This window comes from Tachypleus tridentatus, chromosome 9, assembly GCF_004210375.1.
Source record: "Tachypleus tridentatus isolate NWPU-2018 chromosome 9, ASM421037v1, whole genome shotgun sequence".
NCBI lineage: Eukaryota > Metazoa > Arthropoda > Merostomata > Xiphosura > Limulidae > Tachypleus > Tachypleus tridentatus.
In genome coordinates this window covers 31,570,938-31,597,208 of record NC_134833.1, presented here as the reverse complement: position 1 = coordinate 31,597,208, position 26,271 = coordinate 31,570,938, and the positions used below count along the sequence as shown (strand labels likewise).

The 26,271-nt window shown below is 32.5% G+C and overlaps 2 protein-coding genes across 2 annotated transcripts in view; both read left to right on the top strand.

Moving 5' to 3' along the window:
* LOC143227335 (uncharacterized) overlaps positions 1–7,829 on the top strand; it is a 39,441-nt gene extending 31,612 nt beyond the window's left edge. Inside the window, exons 12-13 of the mRNA XM_076458791.1 lie at positions 6,131–7,352; positions 7,676–7,829. Of these exons, the coding sequence (XP_076314906.1) occupies positions 6,131–7,352; positions 7,676–7,690 (1,237 nt within the window). The 3' untranslated portion in view covers positions 7,691–7,829. The remainder of the gene's footprint in view (positions 1–6,130; positions 7,353–7,675) is intronic.
* A 141-nt stretch (positions 7,830–7,970) lies between these two features.
* The window catches only part of LOC143227334 (uncharacterized), a 34,544-nt gene continuing 16,243 nt past the window's right edge, over positions 7,971–26,271 (top strand). The window contains exons 1-5 of the mRNA XM_076458790.1: positions 7,971–8,387; positions 8,504–9,991; positions 10,634–10,766; positions 15,167–15,292; positions 18,556–24,809. Of these exons, the coding sequence (XP_076314905.1) occupies positions 7,971–8,387; positions 8,504–9,991; positions 10,634–10,766; positions 15,167–15,292; positions 18,556–21,476 (5,085 nt within the window). The 3' untranslated portion in view covers positions 21,477–24,809. The remainder of the gene's footprint in view (positions 8,388–8,503; positions 9,992–10,633; positions 10,767–15,166; positions 15,293–18,555; positions 24,810–26,271) is intronic.

Genomic DNA, 26,271 nt, shown 5'->3' with positions numbered 1-26,271 from the left:
CTCTAAAGTTAGTTTATAGTGAATAATGTATGTTTAACTTTACATTTATGACCCTTTTCACAACATACTAACCTAGTGATTTTCTGACAAATTGTAATTCCTTTGACATAACAGTTTCTATTTGGACTTTTGTTATTTGAGGTAGAATTTAAGCTGAATGGTAGAAGGAAACTGTGATAAACAACAGCACAGAATTTGCTGTTTGACAAAGGGCTGGACTTTGCTAATGACCCAAAGACTCCTCAACCTAGCATGAATTTCAACTCTGCACAGCCCATGGTTAAAGATACATTGCTGGCTGACATATCTGACTTAAAGGATTGTTCAGAGGTGTTTGTCGGGTTGGTTTGAAGTCTCCCATGATGAAGCAGCTTCAGTCAGTCATGGATAATCTCACAGAACCCATATACTGTGTGAAGTAATCACCAAGGCTTTTGAGAACCCACTTCATACTGCCACTTCTACACTGGTTAAAGTAAGCCTACATGCAGCTCAGCTAAGCACTGGTTTCAACACCTTTGATAATAAACCAGTAGTCAAGGTGGATGTAAAAACACTGGGAGTCTCCTGTTAGGTGTCCTGTCAAGATATGTGTAATCACCACCACCATGTGATGACACTTAATGTTTGCCCACCTCTGACTGGATCTTTTGGGGTCTCCTTATCTGTGATGATTGAGCTCCTGTCACCTATGAGACTCAATGAAATGATTCAACAGTAACATGAATGGGTAGTGCTTCTGATTGCTGTACCTGGAATCATCACCAATCATCTCACATTGTAGAAGATCCAATCTTCAAGTAGCATTATCAAAAGATGATGGTCCTGTATAACAGGGAAAAAGTTTGGCTGTGAGAAAGACCATCACAACCACTGTTGTGGCTTGAGGAAGAGGTTTTTTCCAGCTGCAGTTCAAACTGACCAAATATAATGAGGACTCTGGATGGAGCCTGGGGGATCATCAAGGTGATCTCTGCAGGCAATTGGAGGGCATTGCCACATTGAAGGATCTACTGACTGGATTGAAGTGAGGAGAAGTTAGATCTCTTGCTAGTCACTAAATATGTGTATATATTTTGTATGTAATCATCATAACTGTGTTTTGTCTTTTTTTATTGTTTTTTTTTCTCTTGTTTTTTTCAAAATGTGTAGCTAACCACATTGTTCATATTTCGTGAGGAATAGTATTGTGGTTTAATTTTTGTTTTGTGTTTTGAATGTAGGGGTTTTGTGGAATATCATTTATAGTTTTTGATGTGAGTGCTTATTGCTCAAGGACTTGATTTTTCTGTATTTTTGAATGTATGCCCTATTATATTTATCTTAATTGTTTTCTTTCTTATGTCTTTCATTTTTTACTGTACTTTATATAACCCTTTCAGTACTGATACATCAAAGTGCACACATGATGGCCACTTTACAATGTTATATTCAAAATGTAATTAAACTATCTTTGATGTATGCCAACAAACATGGCATCAAAACAAAGTTTATAACTCAAATTGTAGTATTATACAAGTTTTAATCAGTTAATTTTAAAATAAAATATTTCAATAAATGCTCAGTTTTCATCTTTTGCATCATATGACACTTCTTCACTCAGAACTACCCTTTTGTACGTTTTCTGCTGCCCCTATGTGGCCTTGCAACTTCCCAGGGAATTTCCTACTTAAAATATGACAGTCTAGGTTTGAGACAGGTATATAAAGAAAAACATTTTCTGTATGGAGATAGAAGCATTAAAGTGAAAGCCACATACCACACCATATAAATCATCATAACTCTTATTTGAAATTTTTGTTGTACTATACTGAGACAACAGTATGTCTACGGATTTACAATTCTGAAATTAGGGTCTTGATTCCCCTGTGAAGGCACAGCAGATAGCCTGATATGACTTTGCTCTAAGAAAAACACACACTTTTGTCTGAGAGGGTGACATCTCAATTATAAATGAAAAAATATTAGTTTAAGCTGTAAAAATAAATTGTATATAATTGTCTGTTACAGTGCAGGGACATTCTAGAATGAGAAAATGGATAATTAAGATTTATTCCATATTTTTAATGGTGAGTACAAAGTTCATCAAATGGATCAAGTCTGTACAGTGTTGGGGTAGACAAAGTAACAAATAAAATATAACACTGTACAGGAAAAATGAAAGTCCCAGTAGCACAGCAGTAAATCTGTGGAATTATAACACTAGAAATCAGGTGTAGATACTTATTGGTATCAAAACTGAACTGTAAACAAACAAAAGAAAGCTTTTGTTATTCAATTAAGAAGTTTGTTAGGTTAAGTAGATAGAATTTGAAAACTATAAGATGAAAAGTATTTTTTATTTTAACATGGAAGTTGCCTTATACTTAGAACAGTCAGAGGCAGACTGATTGTGTAAACTTACAGATAACTCTGTTAAAAATACCTAATGAAACATCTGATTTTTGTATACAAAATACTTGAAATGTTTACTAACAGCTTGTCAAATTTTGTTAAGATACACTAATCACATTAAAAACGTTATGTTATGCTTACTTTCATGGTCACCTACTTGTTATACAGAGATTGTAAAGATAGTCTTTTTTTTTTTATGTAGGTTAATCATATTAGAGGACTTAAACATTAATGGGGCTTACATGTTTAATAAATGTAACTTGCACTTATGTGTGTTAAAGTTAAAATTAATTGTCAGCTTAAGGACAAGCCCTAAGAAAGGGAAAGGGAAATTATGGTATATAAAATTACCATGTGTTTTTTATCTGCTTATTGTAATGCAGAGTTATTATGATATGTGCAGTTTCACATAACCTATGCATAAGAAAATTTAGTTGCTTTCATTCTAGCTGTCTCAATTCATTGTCATTTTCTTGAGATAACACATGGTCAGCTCATGGGGTATAGTTTAAATGCTGCACATTGTAAAATGATATAGTCATCGATGTTTTCCTCCAATGATAAAGTAGATAATGCCTTGAGAATTTGACATTTCTTAAGTTGGAAAGAGAATAATAAGTCATATGGGTAGCATTGATACTCTGGTTAAGTCTGATGTTACCTCTGAAGTTAGTAACATAAGGTTTAAATTAATGTGGTGGATGATCTCAGCCAAGTCAGTCTGATAAAAGTAATATCTGGTCTAGTATGTCATAAAACAAGCAAGTACACATACTTTGTTTGTGTTAGTTTAAGTAATAAAGATTGTTCACTTATGTTTTACATTGAATTCAGTTTCTTTATTTCATTCATGCAATTAGTTATTCTGAGAAATTTAGAATTATTCTGTGTTCCTGTTATTCAGTGGACTTGCATCATTGCTCTAAGGAAAGTCAGTTTCACCCAAAAGTGCAATGAAATAATAGATAGTTCCATGATTGGAGCTTGCAACAAGAATGAATTTAGCAGATTATACAGAAAGTGTATCATCATTTCTGTCTGTGTAGAAGACTTTAATGACTAAAATATGTAGTAGGACGTGTATAAAAATGTTGAGACAAATAAAATAAACTAACCCAACACCACTTTTTCAGTTCATTAATCAAATAAACCCGTATGAAGATGGATGTGTCTGAGGAGCACATTAAGTATATAATGCTTTATGAATTTAAAAAAAAGCAATAGTGCAGCAGAAACTACACGAAACATTCAAGGTGTTTATGGTGTAGAGTCTCTTAGTGAAAGATAATGTCGAAGGTGGTTTCAGAAGTTCAGATCAGGTGACTACAGTTTAAATGATGCACCAGGTCGTCCTGTTGAGTTTAATGATGACTTGCTGCTGGCTGCACTTGATGAAGATTGTGCTGTAATAGTTGAAGAACTAGCACAGAAGTTTAATTCAACCCATTCAACAGTTCACTGTCATCTGCAACAGCTTGGAAAGGTGTCAAAGCTTGGAAAATTGGTCTCCCATGATTTTACAAAAGCCAACCTTAGAGCAAGAGTGGACATTTGCACTTCTCTGCACTCTTGTGAATGTAACTCACTTATTTTGGACAGATTAGTGACTGGAGATGAAAAATTGATATTTTATAAAAAATGTTAAGCACTGCAGACGATGGCTCAGTGGGGGTAGACTGGCTAAATTACAGCACAAAATGGACCTCCTCCCTAGGAAAGTCTTGTTAAGCATTTGGTGGGATACTGTTGGCACAATCCACTTGGAGTTGCTGCTACTCAATGTAACGATTACATCAGACTTGTATTGTCCACAGTTAGAGCACTTGAATATTGCACTGGAAGAAAAAATGCCTACTTTGATCAGTCGTAAAGGTGTTATGTTACACCAGGATAATGTAAGGCCCTATACAGCAAGAATAACATCTGCAAAGATTGAAGAGCAAGAATAGGAAAAATCTCCCACATCTTCCTTATTCTCCAGACCTTGCCACATCTGATTATCATCTATTCTGAAGTTTCTAGAACTATTTTGATGGAAAAGAGCTTGGAACACATGAATATGTCAAATCTACCCTCTCTACATTCTTTTCTTCCAAACCCCAAGAATTTTACAGAAGTGGCATTCAGAAGCTTGTGAATCGTTGGCAGGAAATAATTAATAATAATGGAACATACATTATTTATTAAATACCATTGAAAGCATTTAAAATCCTTTCTCTTTTTCTGAACCTAAAATTGGACTTTAATTAAGGAATGGCCTGATAGTTTTAGAAAAATACCACATTTAATTCTGAATTGTTTTTCTACTGTTTCTGATAAAAATTTATTATTTAATGTAGTTATTTGCACAGAGGCTTTGATTAGTTTGCCTGCAAAGTGGTTTTACTGTTGAGGATAGGAATACTGTTTATTATCTTACAGTTTTCACATTTTTATTTTAATAATTTCTAGTACCTCTGAAATTATTATAACAGGTTTTTTTTTAGGTAAATGTTTGTATTTTATCTTCTATTTTCTATACTATGTCACCAACTCTAGCTATTATTATCATGCATAATATAATGAAATATTTAAAATTAAGAAATGAAGAAATATGCTTACCCTCATAAAAGCCTTAAAATATTTTCATTGGTTCAAGTGTATAATTTCTTTACCATTTCACTAATAGTTTAAGCTTTTATTTTTCTCTAGTTTTGTTTACTTTTAATTATTTATGTTTACACACATCAACAGGTACATGTAGGTTATAGAATGGTATGAACAGCAGAGAAATATTATGCTGTGGCAAAATAGATTTGTACACACTGTGTGTTTTAAGACTTGTGGAGCAAAGGCTACATTATAATGTATTCATAGAAGTATTAAACTTTTCAAATATGAATTTTAAAATGAAATAGTGCATAATTAACCCAAACATAAAAGTAAAATTTAAATGTGTCACTATCTATAACATGGTTAGGAATTAAACAGCAGAAGTGCTATCAAGAACAAAGTAGAAAATAGTACAGGTAGTTGTATTTACCTTATAATAACAACTTGGTACCAATTTTAGAATAACATTTGTTTGATTATAGTGTAAAATGAACTATATTTATTGACCATAAACATGTGTATAAGCTACATATAGTTACTTTACAAAACTCAAGGCTAAGTATAGAAGGTGAACATAGCATCTATCAGTGATTGACTGAATTCTTACTTGCTTCTGTTGCATTCAACCAAAAACTTTGAAACACACGTGTCAACAAGACAGATAAACATTTACTACTGTACAGGACTAAAGTTGTGTGACTCTACTTATATTTCAGGAAAGTTTGAAATTGTTTATTGCTTTTAGTGTTTCTTTTGAAATAAAATAATGATATTTAAGATAATGTAAAACTTTGAACTATGATTTATTTAAATAATAATTTCATTGAAATGTAGAAGTAAAGTGTTTTAATTAAATTTTCAATGTAGCTCAGTAGCACAAGATTTTGAAGAGTGTACATGCAGTCATAGGGATAAAACGTGTTATAAACTTTTGATGAAAAAATAAGAGTAAAGTTACAAATAGATAACATGTAACAAGAAAAGTGACTGAGAAAAATGATAACTAAATATTGACACTTACATATTTAATATTTTCTTACAGTTTTAAAACTTTTGACTTTTTTAATTTCTGAATTACAATTTGTATTCTTTACATTGTAATATATTTAGTTTTTCTGTGGGATAAACTTTAGTACTATTTCAGATTTAGAATTATGAAACTTTGCTGGAAGTCAGTTGGTGATCGCCCCATGATCCAGAGAGTTGCAACACTTTTGAAATACCTCTATGAAAACAAGGATGTTCCTTCAGACTCTTCAACATTTGAAATTCGGTGGAATGCTTTGCAGAACATTTCAAAGGATCATAACATTTCTACACTTTTTAGTCCATCCAAGATTCATATGCAGTTTGAAGATGATTTTATTCTGAATAACAAACATGAGTTGCAAAAGGAAAGAGAAAAATTGGTAGAAATGGATTATTCATCTGAGGAAATTTCTCCTTCACAAGAGTCTCTTTCAACAGAGTACAAAGTTAGTTTTAGAATAAATTCACATATTTCTCAAAGCCTCCAAAACTTACGAGGAAGTTTAGATGATCTAAATGAGGAAAAACAGTTTCAAAGCATGGAAAGTTTAGATTGCACAGAGATTCAAGAAAAACATAAAATATCATTCCATGAATCTTCTGAAAAGAGTTCAGATAGTAGTATTACTGCTCAACAGATTTCTGATGCCATTAAAGACTTGGACAATATGTTGGCTAATGAAGCTTCATCATCTGGGGAAACCTCTAAAATAGCTTCTCCTAAGAAAAAATGGCAAAATGAAGATACCTGGAGTTCAGACCAAGAAATTGAAGCTAATTCATCTGCTACATATAATCAATTTCCTCCTAATGGTCTTCATGTAAAAGATAACTCTAACTGTAAACCATGTGCTTGGTCAGAGACATCAAGAATGATATCAGACATTGATTCAGAAAGCATCTTTGTTCAACTTGAAAAGAACTGTGAACTTGTAAGTAATAAAGATGAATTTAAAAACATATCTCAGGAAAAACCTCAAACTAAGAATAAGATAGAGTTGATGCAGCTGTATAGAACAGACTTAGATCAAAGTAATGATTGGGTTGGGTTACCTTCTTTAGAAAACAAGTCAGAATTGGACAAGTATACTTTTATTCACCATAGTAACAAAAACAAACTCAGTGAAGAATTGGAAGAACAACAAATAGAGATTAAAAATCTGTGCTTACCTTTGCCTGATCAACAAGAAATTATAAGTTCTTCAGAGTTAGACCAGAAACATAAGCTCTCTGCTTGTACTGAAAATTATAAATCACAATCTTTGCTAACAAATGCAAGAGATCTGCTCACAGGAAGTGCCTGTGAAGAATTGTTTCCAGAAGCTAGGTCAAGCTATGTAAGTACATTTTTTGATAATACTGTCTCATGTATAAATTCTTCAGTGGCTGTAACATCACCTGCCTGTGTCCATTCTGCTTCTCTCTGCACATCTGTCCCTTCTGTTGGTGGGCTTTCTTATTCAACCGTCCATTCTGATCTATCAGAAACTAATAACCTAGTTTCCTCTCTTAAATCTAACTATGCTCATTGTGTATCAGATTCTGAAAACTATAACCTAAACCATTCATGTGCTGAATCAAATCTCCATCTTGGTTCATTCTGTAATAACAATGGATCAAGATGTAATGATTCTGATACCTTTCTTGTGCTGAATTCCAGGTATTTCACCAATAAATCAAGAGAATGTTCAGAAAATGCTGACCAGGAGAATTCTTATGGTTTTGAAAGTATACAAGTAAAAGGAAAAGTGCAAGATTTGATTTCAAGCAATATATCAGATGAACTTCTAAATGATATTGATACTAATGCTACGACTGTAACAGTTGATGATCTTATTACAAACAGCGGTATTTATGTATCTGTTGAAACAAGTAATATTCCAGTTCAACATGATTCCACTGATCCACAAAACAATTTTTCTCTTTGTGACATATCAGGTACTAGCAACCATCACATGTGTTTGGACTATCAGGCTTTTCAAGAAGCTAATGTTAACAAAGAGAGTGTTACAAATCAATCAGTTTTGTGTACCAGCAGAAACAAACCTTGTAGCATAACAGATATAGACCAGAAAGTCAATGAGAAAGCTTCCATCATTACAGTTACAAACTGTGATAATAAAGATGATGGACAAAGTTCATTACATGAAAATGAAGATGTTGTACTTGACAGTGTTATTCAAAAGCATCCTGCAGATAATTTATTTCTAGATTCAGACTTGAGTAGCAATGATTACACTTTTTCCATTAATGAAGAGATTATTGAAGATGAACAAAAAAATGGAACGTGTCTGACTGAAGGGAAAATTCATCGTGTAAATGATGCTCATGTTAAATATGTTCAGTCTCAAGTTGAAAAAATCAAAATCCAAGTATCCATAATTTCTGTCATCAGGAAGCTTTTAGTAAAGATACCTGTTGTCACGAATTTTCTTGTAATTCAGAATTATACAAGGATGTTCCTTTACCTGATACTTTATCACCAAAGACATTATCAACAGTTAAACCCAAAGCAGTAACTTCAGAATGTTTCTTAGAGAAAATAGTTCATTCTTCAGGAGACTTTAATTCTAACTGGCAAAGTACTGCTCCCAATGCAGGTCCATTAAAGTTCATGGATGAATCAAGTGATGGATGCACAACATCAGCAGATAAGAAAATACTAGATTTGCCCTGTTCTTTTAACAGTGTTTATATGAATAAACAAGATGAAAAAGCTGATTTAGAGATATATTCAAAATATGACACTAATGATTTTGAAAAACTGGTGGTTAAGTCATTTGAAGCAGATTCTAGCTCAGAGTTAAAATCTTTACCCACTGAAAGTATTAAATTGGAAACACAGGATAATAAGTACAGACCTCCTGTAGTACCTTGTAAGTTGATTGACCAGCAGTTTTCCTATCAAGGTATTGATTGTTTAAAGGCTTTGAAAGATGAAACATCAGAAGAGCCTGAAGAGAGATGTGCAAGGAAACTTAAACAATATAGCACTCCCATTCATGAATCCTTTGTAGGACTGGCTTCAATAACAGATGCAAGTGGTCATCTTGGTGATCTCACAACAGTACCATTAGAAAATGAATGTATGGATGAGATACTTACCAGCAAAGAACCAAATGAGTACAATGAGAAAGAATCAACAGTAAGCAGTTGTAATTACAGAAGTTTAAATATGGATAAAAACATAAGAATACAGCTAGGTAAAACTGAAAATTTTGATGAAGAAAATGGTAGTTACCAAGGGACACCAGCTGCTCTACACTCATCAGTACTAGATGAATGTGATGAAAAATGTAATCAAGAGACATCAGTTGCTTTAAATCCTTCAATACTAGAAAATTGTCAATTTCCAGTATCAGATGATAAAAATGGAACAAATTATCCAGACATATCAAATTCTCAGAACATTACAAAACCAAAAGAAGAAAGTAGAGTTGATGCAAAAGTAACTAATCCATTTCAAACTGCACCACTAGATGAAAAAAGTGATGAGAATTATCAGGAGATAGAAAACTTTCTTCACTCATTAGTGTCACAAGATGAAGACAGAAATGATAGTAAAAGAATTCTTGATTCTGTTTATTGTAAAGAATCAGCTAATCGAGATATGTACACACCAGATTTTGACAGCGACAGTGATAATTTACTAAGTGTGAGGTCTTCATGTAGTTCTGCATCTGGTTCATTTGAGTGCTTGAAAGATTTAGAAGCATCAGTCCCAGTTATGGCTCAAAAACTTTTGAACAAAGATGAAATAGAAAAAAATGCTTGTAAACAGTGGGATTCTGAAAAATCTGAGGAGGATATTGTTATCTCTGAAAGACATCTCTATTCTGAGGAAATGGAGAATTGTAGGAGAATGTCTCCCACATTTGAAAACCCCCAAGAAAATGTTAATGGTGTTGCAGCTTCTTCAGATTGTTTTAGCTTCTCAGTATTACAGGATTGCAATTTATCTGGTTTGTACAGTATGGTGAGTAAAACAGTTCAAATTAATATAATAATTTGAAAATAAAAATGTGTTATAGCTTTAAAATAATATCTTAAAATTTCTCTTATAGTCCATATAACAGATTTTCTAAATACAAAAAGTCTAAGTTTTTAATATCACTTTGAATTTTTTATCCTTTAAGCACAAATACCGATTACAGGAGGATTTTAACAATTTTTTTAATAAATCCATTTATAAAAGGGTATATCTTAAGAATATTTCTATGAACTGTAAAATATACTTTTTGACCTTAGCAAGAGATCAGCTTTTTCTTGTGCATTATAAACAGAGTAATAAGAAAATATCTGTTGAAGCAACAAAAAAGGATTCAGTAATTTTAGTTGTTTTGCAAGTAGCCAAGAATCTTTTTTGGATTTCTTCAGGATATAAATAAGTGTACAAACAAGTACACACCGAAATGTTTCTAATGAATTTCATCAGTTACATGTAAATGAAAGTGGGCTGAAATATTTCAATTGAAGGAACATGTTTTTGTGTAGACTAGCTTCAAATAAAGTAGGGGAAGGAAGTTTCATAACTGATTTTAGCATTATGTACATACATTTTTAGGTAATTAATAATTTCTTCAGAGAAAATCCTTAAATATTTATTTTTCTTGTCTAGATCCCTGAAGAAACAAATAGATACAACCAACAACTTGAGGTGGATTCTCACTATCTACAAAGTAACTTACTTTCAAAAGATATAGAAGAACACACCTGCAACTTAGATAATAGCACCTCAAGAAACCTAGAAGGTAAGAATATGTGTGTCTGTGCCAAAAGTCTTGGTTATGAAATTTGTGTTTAGTTATATACCTTATAATTCTAGATAGGAGACAGTGAAGAACTGTACGTTAACTAATTGTTAGCTAGTTCAACGTTTATTATAGTTTTTAGTGTATCATCACAATAACAGGTTTATTAAATTACAGAACTTCATAGTTAAATGTATTAGTTTGAGAATAAAATATTGTAAAGTCCAGATGATAACTTAAAGCTGCTTTTAGTTTCTGTTTGCATTTTTTCCAAAAACATTCCTAATTATGACCTTTTTTATCCATGTATCTTAAGTTGTACTAGGCATGATCCACAAAACATTTGTAGTAGGTGTCTTACTCCCCTTTGCCAGAATTGTTCTTGTTCTCTTATTTTCATGCATAGCATTTAAGCTATGTTTACTTACAGGCATTATGGGTTACATCAGTAAACCTCAGTCTATTTCAAAAATATTATGTAGTCATAAAAAAAACAACTTGTGTAGATGTAACTTTATGTAATAAATAATAAAATAGAATAATGACATTTACAACTGTGTACTGAGTATTAAACAGTTATAAGCCTTATGTGTGAGACATGGTTTTATGAGTTGAAAGAAGGAAACTGACATAAAGAAAAAGTCTAAGAAATGAACTGAAGCTTAGTTATTGTAAAGTGAATGAAAAGTTCTAATGAAGACAAACTTTGTTGAATGTGCAGAAATGTCTGAATGTTTGTTTACAAAGTGATAAACACACAGTTTTGAATGAAAATGCCAATACATATCTTAGAACTAAATACGTTGAGAAAGGCCATATCAATTGTATTTAGTATGAGGTATGTTTTTTTTTAAGGAAATTACATATGGGTTAAGTGTTGTGTGTAAGATACCTTGCAAATTAAAAAAAAACTAAAGTTGAAGTCAAAGCTAGTTGTCTTGTGATGACATTGCCATTATGCCATTGTATGGCATACTTTACCTGTTGCAGTAAAAGGTTCTTTAAATAACAAATAGGTAAGGTCATTCTGAATGGAATAGCCAGTATAGAATCCACTACTTAGACAGAGACCTTTCTAATGGCATGTGGTGTGTGATGTATGGTCAAGATAGTTGTGAGAAAAGTTACAGACAGACAAACACAAATGTGTTATTTATATAGATGTACTATTACTTCATTATAGAGTAGACTAGTATTATATCTTTCACATGTGCAATTTAGAAAAAAATTGTATTTTCGGTTACTACTTCATTGTATATTCTAACCATTTTGTACAAGTTAATTGTTCAGTTGTAAATGAATTTAACTGCTAGTTGCTTGTTAATTGGTTATTTGGTATTTCATTCTTTTGTTGCTTGTCAGTCATATTTATCAAAGGATCAGTAATGTTTATATTCTCTTTTATTAAGCTGTTAACAGTGAATTCATTTGCATTGATCAAAATAACTGGAGAAAGGAAGAAAACATGCTAAATACTTTTGCCTAATTATCTTCCTTTTACTTTCCATGTTTATTCTTATCCCAATATAGGTTGACTCATATATATCTGATCTGTGCTTTTAGTTGTTCTATTACTGATACAACTTCTTTTTGTGGTGCCCACTCCAACCTGTTTATTCCTTGGCAGTTTTTTTCCAGTTGAGATCGTTCTGTTTTTGCCCTCACAAGTTGTGTTTGGCTTTTGATCCCATTGGCTTACTCCCCTTTAGTTTTTTCTTCCTTGACTTTGTTGCAAGTGTTTTCTCATAAGAGTTGACATCCTTATCTTTTTCCTGTCATCTTATCTTCATCAGCCATTGGGAGAACTCCTGTATTCAGGTATGAGGACTACACCTAATACGTTCTTCTCCTCTTATCTACAACATATCATGGTTTCTTCCTCATTGGGTTTTCATCCATCACCTGTGACCATTTTTTATACTTCAGTGCAACTGACTTGGTAAGTTTCTATTCATTATTTCTTTCTGTTCAGGGACCCTTGCTTTATTATTCATTATTTGGTGACCGGTGCTTGACAAGATGTTCTTCAACTGAAATCTGCACTATACAACCATGTTGAATTGTGCTCTCTTCCATGGCTTTGCAGTGTTTATTAGTGAGATGGGGTGTTCCACATGATCACTTAAAGGTGAATAACATCACAATGTTTTTGCTTCATAAACATGCCTGTTGTGGAATTTATACTACCCTTGGACTGTACGAGTAAAGCAAAAGAGGATAGCTGCCCATCCCTTCCATACCTTGATTGAATAAATTGGTATGATCTGCTTCTCAAAATATGGTTTTGAGGTCACCCATTTTACTGTCTCTAGTGATGATGTTCTTCCGAAATCTCCACCATGTATTCACCCTTTTTTTTTTGTATGGAACATGGGCATCCTACCACTTTCCAGTTTGAAGCTGCTGGGGTGGTTGATTGTGGAGGCACCCTCCTGAATGAGTTCCACAAAAAGTTAGCTATAACCATTCAATCAAGAGTAGATGGTGGTGTTCTGCTGATAGAGATGAGATGACCTACAGTGGAGTTGAGCCTTAACCTTGCTGGATGATGTGGCCTCCATATACCATTTACACAACCACTGGAGTTGAACCATCAAAAATGCAGTTCACCCCTTCGTTTGAGAGCCTTCAACTGCATTGATGTTGGTACTCTGTGACCTGGTGTTGGACTCAGAATTAACCAATCAATGTAGATTCTCATACAGGTCTTATGTTGTCTGACTTTCTCCCACAATTTCCTCCATCTGTTGTAGGTCACAGCAAAAATATATAGAATTGTTCCTGTTTCATCCTTGGCTGTCTCTTGTTCTCTCTTTTTACAGGGATGTTATTGACATTTAGAAGGTCCTGAACTGTTTCACAGTTGAGGAAATTGATTGCATGCTAGACATTTTTTCAATGCTGGATGTCAAGTTTCCATACTTATAGCTCAGAGCCAATAACTGGGACATAATGTGGAAATCAGAGTGGTTCTCAGTTCCCCGAATATTTGGTTTGAGGTGAAAACGGTATAATCCTCATTCTACCATAACACAGATGCTGGTACTTTACAAAAAAGTCTTGGATGTAACTGGCTTATTGAATATAGTCTGCTGTGCTCTAACCACTCTACATCCAGTGTTTACCCACTTTTCTCAATGTGTGATTGAGTTGCAATATCTTTCTGTAAGGATCACTTTCCAACCACATTCTCTATCATTCACATGTACTCCTCTCATTTTCCTCCCTGATGTATTACACATTACAAAAGATGGGAATAGTGTATACCTGGCTCAATAGTGGTGCAGTTCCCCTTTTCAGATTTGACTCTTATCTGCAGATATGTCCTTTGGATGGGGTACATCTGTTCTTATCTCAGACTGGCTCCTCCTCCTAATCAGTGGGGAATTATAGCAAATCTTGTGAAAAGTACTATATCAGAAGTTATAATTTTCCTGTACTAAAAATGTGTTTTTGATAGGTACTTTCCTCTATTCACACTTCCCACCCTTCTTCTCCATACACTTCTGGTGTTTTTGTTTTCTGCCAGTCTTTGAAGTGACAATTTGGTAGAGGTGCACAGAGAGAAATACATATATCACATGAGTATACTATGCTCCTGTTAGTGGATAGGTGAAGCATGATGATTTACAACAGGGAGAAGCACGTGTAAATAAAAAGTTCACATACAAGAGGTAGCAGTGAACAAAAACAGCTAATCTTGTGAGAGGGAAATACTTATCAGGAATATATTTTCATATAGAAAAATTATAACATATTGAAAAATGAGTGAAAGTAGATTATACAGTAAATTATATATTGGAAATAGTAGTAAGATAAGTCTTAATCTTTTATGTATATATATATATACCAGCTAGATGACTAGTGAAATGTATTTTGTAATCTCACACTATACTTAAATCCTGGTTTAATTGTTTGTCTTGTGTTTTAGGTTGTTTATTAAATTAAAATACAACCTCACTAAAGGTGTAAAGGTGTTCAGATGTTATGCCCACTTTCCTGTAAAGGTTAAAGGTGACACAATTTGTTATTTTTTTCCTATCATTAGATGCATTCACCCTTGAAAAAATGTGTTCTCACATATAGGGTAAAAGCTGTGATCTACATAAAGTAGTTATGAATTGTAAACTCATAAGTAGTGTTATATTCTCTATCAGTTTACTGTCTCAACTGCCTGTTTTAGGCCTAAGACTGATGTGAAAATGAAGTGGGATGTTTCATTTCTGATTGTTTGAATACAACATAAGTATAAGCTCTCTGGAAAGAGAATCAAAAATTTAAATTTATTGGCTAGTTTATCATTTCTTTTTTCTTTTTTTTTAGGTATTGCTGTCTCTTAAATATGTTTAAGTAACACAAGTGTAATTTAAACACTAAATTATATTATTTTCTTAAAACAGGAACTCGGCTGGCAGTAGCAGGTGATGAAGAGATACCTGAAGATGTAGTCAGTTTACAAGATCCAGATGAAGATGATGAGGAGCTTTCTCTTCAGTATATCCCTCTCTCTCTTTCCCTCAGTGATGGTAAGATCCAAAAGGAATAAAAGCTAGCAAAAAGTTGTTTACAATCAAAACCTAGTTACATGTGTTTGATAAAGTTTTTCCAGAGAAGTATTTTAAACTTTTTTATTTTATCTTTATATACCTCAAGGTTTTGATAGGTGGTGAGATTTCCCAAAGAAGTTGGAATGAATCAGGCATTTTTCTAAATATGGAAACTGCTCTAATCAGTTATGTTTTAGCTTATTTATTGATCTGTGTTAATAATACATTTTAATATTGGTCATGTCAAATACCAAAGGTAAGAGTGGTTTAAAAGAACATTCTTTGTGAGTGATAGTTAAAAAAGGCACTGAAACTGGATTGGAACATGTTGGAATCTGCTAACCCTTACTGTTTCCATACCTGTCAAATACTGCAGATTGTTGTTTTATTAGTTAAGATAGCCTACAGCCATATTTTTTACCTACTACGAGTCGATTCAATGCCATGCCTGATTTTTTTTGTGAAATAAGGTGGTGTTATGATAATTTGCAGTCCTTTACAGTTCCTTTCAGTAACACACCTCTGTATCATTGCATGTAAAGAGTTGTATCAGTATTATCACTTCCTCCTAAGGTGTTGGTTCCTTGTTAGTATAGAAAACATTTGCAAAATTCCATGGATAATTTTTAAAAAATTATGGGTTTTTTTGAATAACTACAACCAAACCATAATTGGTTGACAGGTATGTATTTCTTTAAACTAGATACAAATAACCATAAGTCTTGATTCTTGTTGCAAAATTAAAAATAAAGAGCACACAAAGGATGAGTACTGTATACTAAGACAGTTTTTGAACCTCACTATGTTGAAACAATTCATATCAAGTCACACTCTATCTGATGATCAGGATCATCACAGTAGCCCTGCACTGGAGTTTTATTGATGAAAGCCTCATTGTAAGGCTGTTTTGTCTGGAGAGTCCTACCCTTCTACCTGAATACTTTCTCAATTTAATGTATGATTACAATGGTTTACAGTTAAAAATAAATCGATTTGGTAAGAAGGTAGAAAGTAGTTCCATCTATTTTTTTCCGTTGTCTAATTTTATAAAGGAATTCCACTATTAAAAGAGCACAATCATTTATTTATGAAACTTATTTAAATAGTGTAATTACACAGAAATTCATAGGCTTTGTATCCAATGGTTTGAATAGCATGTCTTTATATATAATAGTGGGAATATCCATTTCATTTTCTAGTTGTTTGATTTGATAAGTAGGTCATAGAATCAACTTGTATATATATGACTTATGTTGCTTTTTTAGATGGAAATTGTTCTTGATTATATTATTTGGAATACATAGCCAGCTTTTCCAATCTCTTCTGTGTTAATGGATTCTCACTGGTTACAAAATGCCACACTTTGCTTACCACAACTGAAATATGACTTCTACTGGTCTCTTTCTGGATGGTTCTGGTCCTTGAGTTGACTCATATTACTTAGTATTCTGCCATTAAGTACAAAAGATATTCCCATCTTGGAAGTTATAAGTCACTGAACTGGGCACAGTTTTATGATCTGAGTGTATGAATATTTTGCATCAGAAAGGGCTGTTACATACTCTTGAAAGCAACTTTATATCTTGGCTGTGGTTATCATGTGACTTGCAGTTTTAAAATAATGCAGCCAACCTTGTTTTGTGTTTGCACATGTATACATATGAAAGTATTTATTTATGTACTATGTCAATCTGAAAAAAGTGGACATAGTTAAAGTGCCTAACCTTAAGAAAGAAAGAGAGAAATTTTTGCTAAATCCTACTGTATTCTGTTTATCTTTAATTTTACTCAGTGTTATGCAGTTAATTTGTAATATATTATAAACTCATACCAGATATACACTTCTATTTTTTAAGCTTTTACTTTAATAATTGACAGATCTTATTCTAAAATGCCTGAAGCCTATTCCACATTAAGAAACTGAAATGTAGAGTTCCAAGTACAAGAAATATATGACTGGAAAGAAGATTTAAGATGTTTTGCATTTCTCTAAAAGAAGTTATATAAAAAACGATAACTCAATATTATAACTTAATCTAACTATTAAAACATGTAAACTAACCTTTTACATTTCACCCAAACATCAGGAGATGTTGATTCTCTAAAAATTTTAGGCCAATTTAAAGATTTGACCCTCTAATAAATCTCAACCTGAACAGAAAAAATGAAAATTTTAGACAGTGTTTATGGTTCCTAGGATTTATTGTTTTCTGGACCAAACTTTTCTTAGTGGGTAGCATGCAAGTGCTCCTGTTTTGTGTCCTATTGAGAAAAATATTACACTTTACATTTTGGGGCCATGTGTGCATTTTGAGGATGACAGTCAAATCTTAGTGTGTAGAAAGGTCAGTCAAATTGTTCTTTAATTATGTTTAAAGAATTTCATTGTGTTGTAATTTAAGAAACATGTAGGTGTTATCACCATGAAATAACAATGACAGTGTAAACCAATCAAGAATTAGACTTTTACATTCATGAAACAGAACAGCCTCATTTCTTTTAGCCAACTGTGACAATTCAGTTTTCATATTTTTTCTTGAATTATAATTCATAATTCCATTAAAGTCTGTATGTTAAACAAGTAAAATCTGTAAATATCCATAGTGTTGATAAACTTATGATTGTTTTTAAGACTATCATATCTGTTAATTGAAAGCTTTTAGGGTGTTTCTAAATTACTTTAATTATTTATGTGTTTGTTTGTTTGTTTGTTTTTGGATTTTGCACAAAGATACTTGAGGGGATATCTGCGCTAGCTGTCCCTAAAATAGCAATGTAAGACTAGAGAGAAAGCAGTTAGTCATCATCACCACTGCCAGCTCTTGGACTACTTTTTTACCAACAAATAATGGGATTGACTGTCACATTATAATGCCCCCATGGCTGAGAGGGTGAGCATGTTTGGTGTGACAGGGATTCAAATCCGCGGCCCTCAGATTATGAGTTGAACGCCTTAGTCACCTGGCCGTGACGAGCCTATTTATATGTACAAATGTGTATGAATGAATTCCACATTCTTGCAGTTGTATAGTACTGATAGATTTGACTTTTTTTTATTATTTCAAAGTTGATGATACAAAGGTCACTTCAGTTTGTACTCATGCAAATATTTTATAATAAATTAGAATAATTTTGAATAATGTAAAATTATCTAACTCGCTTCTTAAGGCTAAGTGTTTCCTTACATCTTTTGAGCTTTATTAAAGTTATGATTTAACACAATATCTTAACTTGTTTTTCAGCAAATGAAAATGAAGAAGATCTTTACCATATAAATAACTGTGATACTGAAAAGTCTGGAGAGTTGGATGATTTAAATTGCTTTCAATATCAAAATGAAGAAAGAAAAGAAGAAAATACTGTATTTCAAGACATAGATGACAAACATAGTTCTCTTAAATCTCATGATAATGTGAACAGTGTAGAAATATTAAATGAACAGCACTGTGACCCAGGAGATCAAATGTTTTCTGACATTGAACCAGGATCAGGAGTACAAGATAAGGAGATTTTACCTCATAGCCAACATTCTAACTTCAAGAGAAGTTTTCTGTCTGAGGTTGAACAGCCAGTAAGCCTCTTGCTTCTTCACAAATGTAAAACAGAGGACACTATTAATAAAGGGAGTAAATTTGAAGATCAAGATTTGGAGGACTGGAATGTATCATCAAATAAAGATATTAAAAACAAAAGTGATACATTGCTTGAATCTCAAGATGCTATTAATATCAACAGTGGGACAGTTCATGGCCAAACATCTACTCCGTCACACTCCATTGAAGAATTATTGACATCAGCAGATGTTCATACTGTATTGAATGGAAAATACATAGATGTTCAAGACTTTTCTGAATATTCAGTATCAAAAGATACAGGCCAAGATTGGACATTGGTAACTCCAAGTTATGGCTATGTGAATTATACAGGAGAATATTTAGAAAGCAAAACTTTGAGAAAACGAACTAGAGGATCAGAAGATTCATCATGCAACTTTGAAATGTTTGAAAGTGAAGAAACTATAATAAAATCTCTTGATGAACAAGTACCAGGAAAGAACCTCTATGAAGTATTGGACACACCAGATATCTTACCATTTGTGCATTTGGAAGAAGACAGTAATGAACATAAGAGTAGATATGAAAACTTGACTACTTGTGACCTTACTATTAGTCCTTCTAAAAAGTTGCTTGATGAAAATTTATTACAAAATCACTCTGAAATTGATAATAAAAAATTCAAGCATAAAGTGGACAAAAAGGAAGAAGAACAGATATCCCATCAGCCATCAACCATACTGACATCAGAAGAAGCTACTAAAGAAGTAAAGTACTTGCAGACGGATAACACATCAGTTGTAAGTAGATGCGATATCTCTCCAACAAAGGTTCAATACTTAACAGTAGACTCCTCTGAAAAAGAGTATTTTCTGGTGGATAAAAGTGTAAAAACTAAACCCAAGGTTGTTAAAGATGATAAACTTAATAAATTTAAATATAATGAACTTGCACTTAAAATAGATACGATAAATAATGCTGTTGTACAACCAAAGGAAAAAGAACACAAACGACCGATGGTCTATTTGAATAAAGAGGAACCTATCACTGATAAGAAAAAGCATTATAAAGTTCAGAATAAATTTGAGAATTTAGAATTTGGATATGAACCAGATGATAGTGAAGATGATAATATTCAGTATGGTGCTCCTGTCTCACAGAAGAAAGTAAGGGTAAATAAAACTCCTGTATTTCTTAATGAATGGTTTTTGGTGGATGAAAGTAGTGATGGTGGGAAATTAAAGTCAAGAAAAATTCAGAATATATTAGGAGAGGAACAACATAGTTATGAGTACAGCTCCTCAAAAGGCTTTGATTTTCTGAATGAGGATGGTGAGAATGTACTCAAAGTGAGGGACAAAGATCAAGAGAAAACAACTGAAGCTTTAGAATCAAAGTGGCCTGTTGAAACTTTACCAGAATATCTTCCAATTGTTGTTATGATGAATAAAATTCTTAAGGAATCAGAAGAAGATCCATACTTCAGTCCAGGGGAGGTTGAAGATGGAGAGTTACCAACTTTAGATTATGAGTTGAAAAGTGCCTGTGGAAGCCGTAGTTCTTTAGTAGATCTAACTGATAAAAAAAATATTTCAGATTATGATCAGAACTTTACAAAACAGTTCACTTATTGGAAACCAAGAGAATCTTCATCACCACTCGAAGAGGAAATTTACCCATTGGATGTAGTAGAGAGTGAAGATTACTCCATAGAGGTGCAAATTGGTAACTCTGACTATTCTAAAGAGCAAACAGAAGTGATAAAGAAACCTTCACCATTTCTTGGTCAATATGAATGTGAAGAAAGAGAGGATGAAACCTGCACCAGTGTACCATTAAAGAGTGAAAATTCCACCACAGAAGAACAAAGCAACAGTTTTGGTTTTAAAAAGGAGTATCCAGAAAATGCAGGAGGATCTTGTTCATTGTTTCTTCATTGTCAAAATCTGAAACCACATGATGAATATTTCATTGTAAATGAACATGCTGAAAAGGAAAAGACAATGGAAAACAAAGCTTGTTCACTTTCACCTGAAAATGAGAAACAGGGGAAGGTCGTTATGGTTGAAGAAAAAACTGTTAGTTTTGATGTTGAGAAGCAAACAACAGGAGAGAAAGCATGTTTACTTTGTGCTGGTGATGAGAATCAGGATAAGCTTGATGTGATTAAAGAACAAGTGATGAGTTCTAATACTGAGAAACAAACAGTAGAAAACAAAGAAGAGGCTTGTTCATTGTCTCTTGACAGTGATGAACAGGGCAAGCAGTTAATGGGTAAGGAGCAAACTTGCAGCTCTAATGTTGATAAAAAGCCAGTGACAGCCAAAGAAGGAGCTAGGTCATCATCTCTTCATAATGAAAAACAAGATAAATTTTTCACGGTTGGAGAGAAAACTTGTAATTCAAATAATGACATAGTATGCTGCAGTGAAAAGCAAGATGAACACTTCATGCTTAAGGAGCAAGCCAGTATTGAACTGACAGAAGACAATATATATTATAATGATGAAAAGCAGGATGAACTCTTCATGGTTAAGAAGCAAACTTCTGATGCTAATGATGAGAAAAAACAAAGGGAAGGCATAGTATGTCATGACAGTGAAAAATAGGATGAATTATTCAAAGTTAAGAAACAAGACTGTTAAATATAATGTTTAGAAACAGACAGAAGAAAACAAACAAGAGGCTTACTCATTGTCACTTGACAGTGAAACACAGTATAAATAGAGTAGTATTTCTAATATTAAGAAAATAATCAACCCAATACAAAATATCCTGTTCATTGTCTTTAAGTGTAAAATATAATATGATTATATACAGTAATATCTTATATAATCTTACTGTGAAAGAAATTCATAGTTTTGTTGTGAGAAATGTAACAGTTAACTACAAAGATAAATCCTGTTAATCACAGTTGTTTTTATGATGAACAGGACAAGAAAACTGATTATTTCAATAGCAAATGGTGACATTTCTACTGGAAGTTTGAAAGAGAGAAACCAATATAGTTCACAGATTATTTAGAACAATAACCTTGTTCGTAATTTTGGGGAAACAGTACAATGATGAAACATGGGCCTATGAAGACATGTTTAAAACACAGAAAAATTATATTTCTGTATATCTGAAGCTGACAGCTAAACATCACATAGTTTTTTAGAGTATGTAAGAATTTAACTTAAACCAAGAATATAATTCAGCATGACCCATTTTAATAGCTATTTTTCGTGACGTAGACTGCTTACAGAAGGCATCAAACACAAACAGTAACATATAACAGACTGGATGACCCGTTTGATACCATAAGTTAACATACACTAAAGTAGTTGATTTAACACAAGTGGTAAAATAATATACACCACACTCTTTGATCTCTTTAACACCATGCAGTACAATAACATACAGGAGACAAGACAACCTGTTTGACGACAAACCATCAAGCAGTAATTGATGTACAGTAACTTTACTTTTTTAAATTTTCTTTAAGAAAATTGGTAAGGTTATAGTTGTATGGATATTTGAGATTCATTCTAATACCTAAAGAGGACTATTATATTGTACCTGTCACTCACAGTGTGTTATAAATACAAATTTTCACTTATGATTACCTGAAGCTACAGTATTAGACAAGCAGAATTAATTCATGGAGAAGTAGTGAAAAAAATCCCGAAATGTTTTGAGCTATAGAAGATAGATATTTAAGTGTTGAAAGCTTAAGGTCATTTTAATCACCAACCAAAAGAAATGTAAGAAACTGTTATGAGGGAAGAAGTGTAGTACAGTGAATTGTGTGTGGAGTTACATGAAGTATGCTACAACAGACTTCCTGGAATAAGGAAATACTCACGTTTAGGCTGGATTACATAAAACAGTGATGAACTGCAAGGGGCTGATGATTTTAAAATTAAAAGACAGTCATATGTTCTGCCTTTTTCATAAAAATAACCATTGTGTTTTGATTGTGAGACCTATAGTAAGAAACGTACAATTGAGATATCTTGATTGAGCTGACCTAGGTATATTAATAAGCTTTATTTTATAAGGAGAATGAGTTGTATTAGAAAATACAGTTGTGCAAGCTGTTTCATGTAGTCTTTCCTCACATACTGTTAAAATGTATTTGTGTATTCAGATACCGTTTCAGTATTTATTTTTAGATCCAAAGACATAACACTCTTGTCTAAACTTTCTAAATCCATTTAACAATTTGCTTTTTTGTGAGGGCTACAAAGTTTAGTTTGTTCTGCCTCAAGGTAACTCAACTTCTGTAAAATAATATCCAAGTGACAAAATTCATCTCATTTAAAAAATCTTAATAAAAGCACATTACAAAAGTCCAAATAAGTGATAATCTGCTTATATAGAAAAACTTGAGGTAACAATTTAATCATGTTTGTTCAACTGTAAGTGAGTTACTTAAATTAGGAAAGATTGTTATTGGTTTTATAAAATTGAAATTAAAAGATAATAATTTATAAGTTCTAATTTGTTTGCCTTCGATAAACTATTTCTATTTTTGTGTAACTTGCATAGCAAACCTGCTCTGTTTTTTTTAAAAGAAAATATATATGTATGTATGTAGTGGATTAATTTACAATTTTCATAATCGGTAATGTTTACTAAACATTGATCAATCACTAAAAACTTATACAGTGGGTTTTTCCGAGCCATCATTTAACCAAACATCCTTTTTGAAGTGTTACAAACTTCCAAGTGTTGAATCAAGTGTGCTGATCTCTAGAACTGTGAATTAGATGTTTTTATTTTCCATACTTGTATAAGAAATGATTTATGAAGTTAATTGCTATTTAACATTTTGTTTGAGAAATATACTAGCCTTATTAAATTTTTGAGACATTTAATGAATTAATAATGGTATGTGTATGTGGTGAGTTGTGTATATCATACAGCAAATACTGTATTGAATTACATTATTAACAGCAGTGTACTTGGTGAGTCAGATCTTTGTTTCTAAGCCTGTTCCAGAAACATGATTTGTGTTGTGGTTGTGCATTGACCATTTCATTAATGTATGACGTATGAGGGTAAACATAAGCTACCTGTGAGAAACATGCAAATGGTCAAAGCTTGGTCTAAGTAGGAGTTCCTGTATTTACTACTGTGAGGTACATACATTTTGTCCATATAACTTATATTACAGTCACGTAGTCTCAATATTAACATCATTTCAGTCACTCTGAATTTCAGTATTTGTGTTTTTCCAAAGACAATGAAATATTTTCTGAAAGTAAAGAGAATAGTGGAGATTATTTAATCAAGTTATGTTGAAAAAGGAAAGGTTAGACAAATGTTGCTTTCACTTAACAAGCTAGTTTTGTGACATTGTTTTTGGGCTGTTAGTACATGAAGAGATGATTGCATAAACGTTATTTTCAGAAATGCTTGAAAAAAAAAGTTAGTTTCTAGACATAAAAATATATGTTCAACGAATATAAAGAGAAGAAAAGTACAGTAAATGTTGAAATTAGAAGAAATTTATATGTTATGGTGAGAAAGTTGAATATGCTGCACAAATTCTTTAGAATGTTCAAAATATGGTTTGAGTGTTTCACTAACTTGATTAACGAAAAATCCATGTTGTTATATAAAATGTTTAATTTTTTAAAATCCAATATGAGATATAAATCAAAAAGTAACGAGTGATACGTTGTGATAAAAATACAAGTAAATATTTTACTCCAAAGTAGTAAGTATTCTTTCATGACAGGTATATTAATATTTTTACCTGCACTAACAATGTGATATTTATGCCCTACTTACTCTGTGGGTAGCTTAACGCTTAATTGACTGTAATATGTTTGAGTACATTGAAGTTTACTTGTCAGGGTGGCACTGTTTGTGTAACACTGATGTTTTGGCTCACTGTAATTGAATTTATGCAGTGTGTGTTCTATCTTCTATAAACAGTTTAGCACGCACGTGTAAGTATATATATATGTATGTATGTGTGTGTGTGTGTGTGTGTTTATTTATATTCGATTCTGCAGATATTTTATATGTATAATAATTTAATTTAAGTTAAAAGAGCTGAAAATTTATGGGTCTTTAACTTTTCATATTGCTTCTGCTAAATTCTTTGAAAGGTGTTCGTAGCAGCTGGGAAGTCTGAGGTTCTTTTCTAAACTGTATTGCAATAATTTTATGCTTATGACGTAAACTTACACAAATCTGTTAATATGTTTCTTATGACGTAGCAACTACCTCATTTAATGGCAGTATATGTGTTAGTGATTTTTTAGTTTGTTTGTACCGTTCGTTTCTCTTTCATTTTTTTTTTCCTACGGTCAAATGGTTTTTATTGCCAAGACTAAACATACGATAATTCATTAGTTACGTACAGATTCTTACATGCAGAAATTTAAGATCTTTATATGTTGCTGCAGTTACTCGTGTTTGCATAATTAGTGCAATAAAAGTTATTCACTGTGCATTTTTCAAGTATGTTAAGTAAGTCACTCAAAATTATTGTACTGATTTTTAGGCTTCTTAAATCAGCTGCTAGAAACCGGGTTTCGGTACCCGTTGTGGGCACAGAACAGATATTCCTTTGTGTAGCTTTGTACAAACTTTGTTTAACTTTAAACAAATTATCAAGTAAGCTTCACATACAAAAAAAAGAAAAACTTAATGTGGCCATCAAAACTTTGCAATGCAGTTGCCCTTTTTGTATGTAAACTATTTTTGATATGTGTTTGTTGTAGAACAAAGCCACATTGACCTATCTACTGTTCCCACTGCAGGGATCGAACTATTAATTTTAGCATCGTAAGTCCATAATTTATCTCTACCCCACACGGGAACTATTTTTGAAATTGAAAGTGTGTTCTTTTTACCAAAGTCCCAAAACGTTAATAGATCTTTTTGAGTAAATGAAAAATAATATATAATTTCTTTATGAGACAAAATACAAGCACAATAAGTATTGTATATATTGCACAGAATAGCTAGTTATATAAGGTGATGTGTAACGTAATTTAAGTTTGAAGTTTTCGAATATTCTATTTGGATACAAATCGACTGTCAGTTCCTTGCTGGTTTTGATTTAGACGGAACCTGTGCCATCTCAACCCGTTCTTATATCTATAATTCGGATTCTTTAGAAGTACGTGTACCTTATATTAAAACAAACAGAGGCGTAGTGATAGTTTGTGATGCCAGGGGATAACTTGGTGCCCCCCCCCTCATCCCAAAAAAATCTTAACTTCACCCGTTTTTTAATTGAACTTTTATTTTCTATCTTCTAACCTTACATGGCAATCCTACCTACCATATGGTACTGCTGCGATTGTTGTAAGTCAAACTAGTATAATTTCGTCACTCTCTAGAGCATGCAATGAACGAATATACAAACCACTTTGGTTTTATGATATGTTTTATTAGTAT